This window comes from Spermophilus citellus (assembly GCF_964194105.1).
Source record: "Spermophilus citellus genome assembly, chromosome: 16".
In the NCBI taxonomy this organism is placed as follows: domain Eukaryota; kingdom Metazoa; phylum Chordata; class Mammalia; order Rodentia; family Sciuridae; genus Spermophilus; species Spermophilus citellus.
The window spans coordinates 76,906,790-76,916,980 of record NC_138196.1 but is presented as its reverse complement, the minus strand read 5'-3'; the positions used below and the strand labels follow the sequence as shown (position 1 = coordinate 76,916,980).

Genomic DNA, 10,191 nt, shown 5'->3' with positions numbered 1-10,191 from the left:
TTCCAAAAATTTCATACCAACTGGTAGAAATAACCCATGAGAAACCCAGTGATGCTCAGAGGTGGGTGCTTCACCTGACAACAGGGCTCAAAAGTCTGTACTTCCATCCCCTTAGTCCTAATCAAAGGCCATGCTTTTTGCTTCAGTGACACAGAAGCATGTCTCAGCAAATAGGAAATCAGCTGCACAATTTAAACCAGCATTGTTCAAACATAACCGTTCTCCTTATCTTTAATACAGTGGGTCAAAATTCCACTCTTCCTGTTAGAATAGTGTGTTAGGATATCTAAATGAAATTATGAAGATAAGAATCAAGTCCTGATGTTTTGTTTTAAATTTTCTGTTTGCAGTTATACTTCAAAGTTGATCCCCTTCTCCACCCTTGGGTCCACAGAGGCAACTGGGCAAGCCAAGCAGTATACTGGGCAAAACACCATTTCTCTTCACTTGAAATCCTTACAAGTGAAATTATTCCACAGGACACTGGGCATCCTACCCAAAGAGCTGCCAATCCCAGTTCTAAATTTCACAAATAACTAGTTGTCATTGTTTTTTTTAACTCTCTCATGCCTTAGATAATTTAACAAGCTTTACAGCCTATTTTACCTTAAGTTTAATTCTATATCAGATAAAACATCTTTGAAGTAAAAATAGGGAAAGCATTAGGCCTAATCTGGTTAAAAGGTTCTGGCTTTCATTGATTGATTGATTCCATTCATTCAAACCTATACTTAGTGCTGCCTAGAAGCCAAGGGGTCATTCATTAAAGAGATCATTAAATGAGAGAATTCTTGACTATCATGAGTTGTAGACCAGAGGTAAATCAGGGGAAGGCAATCATGTATTTAAATGAATGTAATAAAGAATAATAGTTCTATTTCTTTTTTAAGTGCTTATCTGAATAACATACCCAAGGTCATACTTGCCACTTGGGTGAAAATTTGTATGATGTAGCCCCACAGAGGCACGTGTCTGTAATCCTAGCACTCAGGAGGCTGAGGAGAAAGGATTATTTGAGCTCAGGAGTTTTTGAGACCAGCCTAAACTGAAAGACCTAAGTAATCTCAGCTCTCAATCCCGCCACCCTGCTACCCAACCCTGACTTGGAGGCTCCCTTGCATGACTGCACAGATCCTAGCGCAGGTCCGTGGCATCAGAGAAGACCTCAAGGACCAGCCATTGCCAGCTTATCTGGTTTACAGATGGGAGCAGCTTCATTCAACGAGGTCAGAGGTATGCGGGGCGTGGCAGCGGTAACAGAGACTGAAGTGGTATGGGCTCAGCCCCTCCCAACGGGAACATCAGCCCAGAGAGCTGAACTGAGAGCCTTGACTCAAGCACTAACGCTGGGAAAAGACAAAAAGCTGACTGTGTACACCGATAGCCAGTATGCTTTTGCCATGGCCCACATACATGGCGCCATCTATAAGGAAAGAGGGCTACTGACAGCCGAGGGAAAGACTATAAAAAATAAAGAAGAGATATTGGCCCTCATTACCACTCTATGGTTGCCTAAGAAATTGGCCATTGTCCACTGTCCAGGACATCAGAAACCTAAGGACATGGTGTCTAGAGGGAACAATCTGGCTGATAGGACCGCTCGGGGAATAGCCATGCAAAGAGAGACTGTGATGATAACCAACCTGCCTGACCCGGGCCCCGAAGCTACCAGAAATGCCACTATATTCCAAGGAGGACTTAGAGTGGATTAAAGGACTGCCTGTGACTTAGTGCCTTAATGGATGGCGGGAGACTCCCGATGTCATGTGATAATACCTGAAAAATTAGGCAGCAGAATTTTACAAAAAATGCATCACTCCGCCCACATGGGTGAGAGAAAGATGCAGGACCTACTAAGGCATGCTAAGATAAAGATTAAAAATTCATATTCCAAGATCCAGCACATTATTGCTACCTGTAAGGCCTGCCAGCTGATGAATGCGGGCCACAGCACAACCAACCCTGGGAATCGGGTAAGAGGAGACAGACCAGGAGCCTATCGGGAAGTAGTCTTCACTGAGGTAAAACCTGGCAAATGTGGATATAAGTACCTTCTAGCTTTTATAGATACCCTTTCAGGATGGGTAGAAGCATTTCCAACCAAGCATGAGACGGCTCAAGCAGTAGTTAAAAAGTTGCTGGAAGACATCTGACCCAGGTATGGCTTCCCAGTCTTGGTAGGGTCGGATAAGGCCTAAGGTAAGTCAGGGACTCATGTCTATTCTTGGGGCAGATTGGAAATTGCATTGTGCTTACAGACCCCAAAGTTCAGGACAAAGAGAGAGAATGAATAGAACTCTAAAAGAGACCCTAACCAAATTGACCATGGAGACTGGTGGAGACTGGGTAGCCCTCCTTCCCTATGCCCTGTATAGGGTACGAAATTCCCCTTATAAATTAGGAGCCACTCCCTTTGAATTATGTTTGGCATACCCCCCCCCATAATCCCCTGCTTGTCTGAGCACCTGCTGTAGAATTTGATGCCTCTGATCTCTTACGTTCCCTAAAAGCCCTGGACAAGCCCACCAGGACGTGTGGCCCCACTCAGAGCTCTGTACGAGACAGGACCCCCTCCTCAGCCGCACAACTTCCATCCCAGAGACTGGGTGTACATAAAGAGACATCGACAGGACTCTCTGCAACCTCACTGGAAGGGACCATACGTCGTTGTGATCCTCACGACCCACCGCTCTCAAGGTTGAAGGAATCGCCACCTGGATCCACTCCTCTCGTGCAAAGCCAATGGACCCATCCTCTGTGAGGAGCAACTTCATTCCAGATTCGAACTCCAAGTGGCAAGTTACTTGCCATAAGAACAATTTTCTTAAACTTAAGATAAGGTGTTTAAACCCTAGTTAGGATGCTGTTATTAGGCTGGCTGCTTATTCTTGCTGACATTAGTACTGTTCATTGTAATAACCCCCATTTTCCACATAAGCAGACCTGGGTAATCCAGAATCCAGCAACTGGACATAACATAGTCTTGGCGACTCAGGAAGGACCCCAGATATGGTTCCCAGACTTAGAGTTCAATCTAGTTGAATCCAGTTGGCTGAGGGGTCATGGAAACAAACAAAACAAAAAGGCTCTGACACTCCCATCCATTATATGAGAAAGAGGTACCTGAGCTCTGATGGCTCAAAGGGTCCTCCCTGTAAAATGGACACCTGGTACATATGCCCCGGAGAGTCCTGCCCCCCAGAATGTGGGAGTTCTACAGAATATTATTGCAAGCAATGGGGATGTGAGACTAGTGTGGGAGGGTTTGGAGCCTGGGAGGTCACCAAAAGTGACTTAGTAAAATACTCCAGACCACATAATCAGAACCCCTGGATACAAGTCAGATTCACCTCAAAAGGAAAAGCGGCACAAGGATGGGAACAAGGAAAATCTTGGGGAATAAGACTTTACCAGATAGGAAGCAGTGGTGAAGGACTCATTTTCACTCTCAAGGTTTTAAAGACCCAAATTGTACCCACTGTGGTGGGACCTAAAAAAGTCCTGGCCCCATCACCACCAGCTAACATCCCCATTATGCCTGAAAGTACCCAAATACCTAAGACTACCCAGAGGATCCCGGAGGAAAGGGACCTAAACTCTCCACCTGAACTGCCCAACCTACTTGTGCCCAGCATTTCAGAGGAGAACACCTTGGGAGCTCCCTTGTGGAAACTACTGCTAAAAACTTATGATGTTGTAAGCAAAACCCGACCCCAGGTGACAGAGTCCTGTTGGATGTGTTATGATATGCAACTCCCCCTTTATGAGGGGGATAGCTCTCCCAGGAAGTTATACACTGACTAGCAAAGTACAGGACTGCCATTGGGAACCAGTGGAATCTGGACTTAGCTTAGAGAAGGTTATTGGAAAAGGCAGCTGTGTGGGAAACCCACCACCCTCTCTGCAGCATTTATGCAATCAGACTTCCCCTCTACCCACCCAAACGACTTATCTATTACCATCAGAAAACAGTTGGTGGGCATGTGACACAGGCCTTACCCCCTGTGCTCACACAGCGGTGCTCAACCATGGTTCAACCTCTACCCAGATTAATTTACCACTCTGAAGAAGAAGTGATACTCAGATTAGAAAGTAAGGAATTACAAAGGAAGGTAAAGAGAGAAGTAGCTGTAGCCATATTAACCGTAGGAACCCTGTTAGGAGCAGTCGGAGTGGAAACTGGAACAACGGCCTGATTGAACAGCACTCTGATTTTTCCAGTTTGAGGGAAGCCATAGATGAGGACAATCCAAGAACTACAGAGACAGGTGAAACATTTGGAGGAATTACATGCATCCCTTGCAGAAGTTGTGCTTCAAAATTGAAGGGGATTAGATTTAGTCTTTTTACAACAATGAGGACTTTGTGCAGCGCTAGGGGAAGAATGTCGGGGTAATCAGACAATCAATAGCCAGAGTACAGGAAGGATTGGAGAAGCGGACTATTCCCCTGGCTCACAACTTTAATTTCAGCTTTGGTTGGACCCTTACTTGTAATTATGCTTGCCCTAATAGTAGGACCCTGTATTATAAATAAGTTTGCAGCCTTTGTAAAGGAAAGGATCAATACAGTCCAGTTAATGGTGTTGAGGGCCCAATATCAGCCCCTAGACAGAAATAATGGAACTGAACCCTATAAGCTCACTCAGAGGAACCCATGATTGGCTTCCAAGGTACCACCCCACCCCCCCCCCAAAAAAAAAAAAAAAGAAAAGAAATGGGGGAATGAAAGACTCAAGTAATTTCATTCTGCTTGGGGCCTCATTGTGCTCTGAAACTTAACCTCTGACCTACTGCAGTCCTAAAGTCAGGAAAATACTGCAGAAAAGCTCTGTGCAAACAGTTCTCAGAAAAGCCCCAGATGGTGATCACCTAAGAGAGGCCAAGATACCGAAATATCTGATTCCAGATGGCCCCCACCTAGGTGTGGTGACCAGTATCTAAACTAGAAGACCTGCAGCTTGGCACAAACCCCCCTTGCTGTTATTTGATTTTCCCCTGGTGTGTGATGATTTGCTAAGAGATGCTATGATGTATGTGGGGGGTCCCTGCCTTCTCCAAAGAATGTATAGAACTGCTGCAAACCCTGGGCTCGGGGCCTCTTAGCATCACCTGTTGCTGTGTGTGCGCTCGGAGGACCGAGCTAGCTCGCAATAAATACCTCTTTGCTGCTTACATTGATCTTGGTCTCTAGTAGTCTTTAGGGGGTCCTGAATTCGAGCATAACATGCTCAGCACAGTGATTTGCACATTTTGACTCTATCAACTTCTAAAATGAGTTGATCTGTCCACCTAAGTCTGCCCAATATGGACTTGCTCTTAATGTAGTCTAACTATTAGAGTTTTTCTTACCTTTTTGATGTTTTGAAAGGCTTTCAAGAATAGTCAAGGAGAGTTGGACATGGTAGTGTACACCTGTAATCCCAGTGAGTGGCTTGGGGGGCTGAGACAGGAGGATCGCAAGTTTGAGACCAGTCTCAGCAACTTGGCAAGGTCCTAAGCAACTTAGTGAGACCCTGTCTCAAAATAAAAAAATAAAAAGAGCTAGGGATGTGGCTCAGTGGTTAAGACCCCCTGAGTTGAATCCTTGGTACCAAAACAATAAAAATAAAATAACAATAGTCAACGAGGGGCTCTGGTGGATAGAAGGCTGGGGAATTTCCCATTTACAGAATCCTAAATAGACTTGGCATAGTGCCAATAACGACTTTTTTTTTTTTTAGTTGTAGTTGGACACAATATCTTTATTTTATTTATTTATTTTTATGTTCTGCTGAGGATCAAACCCAAGGCTTTGCGTGTGCTAGGCGACTACTCTATCACTGAGCCACAATCCCAGCCCCAATAACCACTTATTAATAAATCAGATTTTTTAAAATGAAAGTAATTCTAGGATTATGTGGTTTAAATCCTTTCTTTTACAAGTAGGCCATCTAAAAGCTGAGACTAGCCCCTATGACCTGACTCAACTATCTATATTTACTGTGTAGCCTCCTTGGTGGAAGTTTCTGTACGTGCATTTGGTTTAGCTTACTCTAAGACATCTCTTTTCCTTGAACCCTTGATAGGTCTGTCAGTTTCCTCAAGGGACTCCAGCCTAGCTGGATTTTAATCTCTGTGGATGGTGACCTCAGCTATAAAAATTTTAGCTGAGGTTTTAATGGCCAGACTTAAGTGAATTTAATGGCTACGCCAGCGGGTGTTCCAATTACATACACCATTAAAGGGCTTTATGTGAGGATTAAAAAAAATTACTATTAAAAAACACTAAACTCCATGGGCAGCACAATTTACCAGTGGGGACAATTTCGATGTCCTGGAAAAGTTTCATATAAAAAGGAAGCGAGGTGAGTAGAAAAGTCACAGAACTCAACACACCTCAAAGGCAGCTTGGGATCCTTTTGACACTTTGCCTCCAAACAGGTAAAATGCTTTGTACTTGTAACGCTGTCAGTCTGTTGTGTTAGTCTGGGCTTGCATGCTGTCCTGTGTCCTTGGGGCACTTTACACCCCAAAGGTTTAGTCCAGGCCAGACGGTGTATAAAGCAGGCTTGTCCTTCACTGACCTTATCACGGCCAGCTGCGGAGATTGGCCCTTTAGGACACCCGAGACCCAATGAACTGTGCCACTTGGACTTTCGCCTCTTCCCCATCAAATGAAAGTTAGTCTGAAGACACATTTCATCAGCTAAATACAGGCTTCCTTGGAAAGGAAAGCATTGGCTCTGCGACTCACCACTTCCAAGTGGGTTGAGTCCTTTCTTGCTCTCACAGCAGTAATGCGTGAAAGACTAGAGAGAAGAGTCAGAAAAGTGCTTCAGTCCCATAGTGTAGCCATTTGCAGTCCAGCACCTTCAGCCAGAGACACCTAGCAGGGGCTGTGTAGCAGAGTGGAGCAGGTGGCACAATTCTTTCAAATGGAAGATTTGAAACCAACTGGAAAATGGGGAAATGGGAAGGTGAAAACACACATTTGATCAGGGAGGAGGTCTTGGGTTTTAGATATCCAAACAAGCAATCAAAATAATCATGACTCCTTTGGCACAAAAAAATACTGAGTATGTGAGCTTAGCATTCTGATTTTGGTCCCCAGTGGCTAGGAAACTCAAAACAGTCAAACAGAGGTCAGTGTGTAAAATTAGGAGTGTGACTTACACTTTCCACAGGTTCGAGATATAGATGTGGGTCTTATCATCCAGAGTTCTTTGTGCTCTGTTTTCACTGAGAGTTCCGTCTGGGTCTGTTTTGACTGTGCTTTGAAGTTCCTTAGAATGGAGCCCACTCCCAAACTCCTGGCTGCACTTCTCCTGCTGAGCCTGTGTGTGCAGGGCTGTTCCAGCCAGCACTGGTCCTATGGATTACGCCCTGGAGGAAAGAGAAATGCAGAAAGTTTGTTTGATTCTTTTCAAGAGGTGAGTTTCTCTCTCGGCTTCAAAATAAGACTTATTTTGATAAGACTTAGCTTATTTGGTTCAACTTAACTAAATAAAAGATCCAGTGTGGCACGAGGTTATACTCCACCCTGGCTAGGTCAGGAGGAAAGGACTCTTACAAAGGTCAAGTCCAATTTCTACATTCAGTTCAGTCAGGTGCTGATGAAACAGAGCACAGCAAACACCAGGGGTATACAACCATGCAATACGTCAGGCATGCTCTCCGTGACTGCAGTTCCACGGGAATTAGAAATAACTGGGGGAAATCCAGGGTCTCTAACAGGTGATTCTTTGCATTTGGGAAAGATAATCTTAAAATTTCTGCTTATTTTTTTTTCTATTTCATCTAAATCTACAATATTAGATCAGTAGTATATTTTAAAATGTGTAAATAGGTGTCCTTATGGAGGAGGTATGCTCTAGATTTCTTTTCACCCATAGAAGCATTTAAGCAAGGAAGTAGGAGTTAGCAAATTTAAGACAAGGCAATGGGGTAGAGAACATGCTGGATTTAATTTCATACAGAGGAGATTACACACTAGCACCAGCATTACCATGGGGTCTTTCTTTTTTTTTTCTTTCTTTTTGTTTATAAAATGTGACTTCTCAGGGATGGGTGAGGATTATAGTTCATTAATCCAAAAAATATCATAGGGCTGTGAATGGGAAATGTAACTGGAAAAACTCAAAACCATTCAGTTTTCACTGAAAAGAAATACCATTTTTGTTTTTGTTTTGGGTTTTTTTTGTTGTTGTTGTTTTTGAGAAATAACAAAGATAAAGAGACCCCAGGATCTGAAGTCTCTTCTCCATGTATTATATGTGAGGCAAATCTCATTAAACTATGACACATTAAAAACTAGAAAATAAAAAACATTCCTGTTCACAACTATAAATACTTGGGCTGTCTCTTCATGAGATTCACAGTTCTTCAGTCTCATCATCCTCTCATCTGCACTGTCTCCAGACTCCACTCCAGCTATAAAAATGCCTCACGCCCTTCAAGTCCCCTTCCTAATCCTGAAGTTATTCCAGCCTCCCACTGAGTCCCACACCCACTAGACTTCACTCGCAATTTCTGGTGGCAACAGAGAATGCCATTTTGTTTTCTCATCTCCATCTCCATGGGTCATATTATTTCTTCAGGTAGCCAAAGAAGTTGATCAGCTGGAGGAACCCCAAACCTTGGAATGCACCATCCACCAGCCACGGTCCCCCATCAGGGACCTGAGAGGAATTCTGGTGAGTTACAGTGATCCTAACATGGAGCTTCTCAGATGGACTGGCCCTTGGGTACCACTTAATGACCACACTTGCCCGCTGTGGGACTTACCTCCTGCCAAGACCCTACCTGTGCCTCGGACCTCACTATTTCATGACGTTCCCACTCAGTGATTAGACTTATGGCTGGACCTTTGTCCCCCCTTTAGTTGAGTTGAAATCCTTCTATGAGCTTTAGCTGCTAATCCTGGCTCCAGCCTTTGGGAGGATCCATAAGAATGTCTTCCCATTGCCATACTTTAATTCTCCAAGTACATTCATCAACCCCCTCAAATATTCTTCTCTGTGCTGATCTCTACATGCCATTGGATTCAGCAATTGTTCTAGGGTGGTTTTCCAGGGCCCTACAGAATGTGGGCACTAAAAATGGTATTCTAAATTTAATTCCCCCTTTGGATTAAAATAATTCAAACTCAAAAACTTACTGCTCAGAGCCACAGATTTTATTTCCAGTTCTCTATGAAGACTAAATGCCCCCCCCCACAAGTGGCAGTCTACTAATGTAACATGGTTTGAAAAAAAAAAGTATAAAACAAGTTAAATGCAGAAATCAAAACTTTAATTCAATGTGAGCATTCTCTGAGCTCCATGGACCACTTACTTGCACAGTCAGAAAACATGGTTCATTTTCAATTATAGCCTGGGAAAGTCCAAAAAATCATAAATGAAAATAAGCTATATTTTCAATTTTCTCCAGTGACTGCAACTTCCATACCCACAGGACAGAGAAAAAAATGGGTGCTCATTTTTATTTCCTTTCTTTCTTTAAAGAAATCATGCACATGCTAAAAAAAAAAAAATAGCAAGCTGTTAAATTTCCCAAATTTGACATTATGAAGGAATTGAAGCCAAGGCTGGTTTAATAGACAACTGAATGATGAGACCTTTCTTTCATCTTCTTCCATATATCTAATCCTTAACCTATTATTAGATGGTTTACCAAGTGGCTTAAAAAGATACAATCTACCTTTCCTACCTAGCACTTTCTAGTACCAGATGATGAATGGGACTTTCCTCCTTTTTCAATGTAATGAAGTTAAGTGCACAGCAGGACCTTGATCTATTTGTTACATTTTCCAGGAAGGTCTGATTGAAGAGGAAACTGGACGGAAGAAGATTTAAGTCTACTAGGCCAGAAGGATGGACAGACCTTGACATTGAAGTTTGTGACCCATTCCCTATCTGTAAATCGTGTGAATTTCAGAAATTCTTACACCAAGCTGCACGTATTTCACAATAAAGTGTTGTGTTGGGAATAAAATGGTACAAGTGCAAAGTCTTTCCCTCACTCTGAGCTCAGGTGGGGAGGGACTTTGCACCTTGTGAAGGATCCCTCCATGTGTGTACTGGTGGCAGATGGGAAAGGAGAGGCCATAATGTCTATTGTGGACTAAAAGGATCTTTCTGATGGTTCTCATTTGTCTCCTCTGCATGCACGAGGAGAATGGCTGCATATTGGCCCAGGCCAGAAAAAGCTG

The 10,191-nt window shown here is 43.4% G+C and overlaps 1 protein-coding gene across 1 annotated transcript; it reads left to right on the top strand.

Annotated features, from left to right (window-relative positions):
• Positions 1–7,270: 7,270 nt before the first annotated feature.
• Positions 7,271–9,835, top strand: GNRH1 (gonadotropin releasing hormone 1; the record flags this gene model as incomplete). The annotated part of the gene is made up of 3 exons (XM_081269066.1): positions 7,271–7,411; positions 8,579–8,674; positions 9,794–9,835. 3 exons carry the CDS (start codon positions 7,271–7,273, stop codon positions 9,833–9,835), a joined length of 279 nt encoding a protein of 92 aa, XP_081125192.1.
• Between the last annotated feature and the right edge of the window lie 356 nt (positions 9,836–10,191).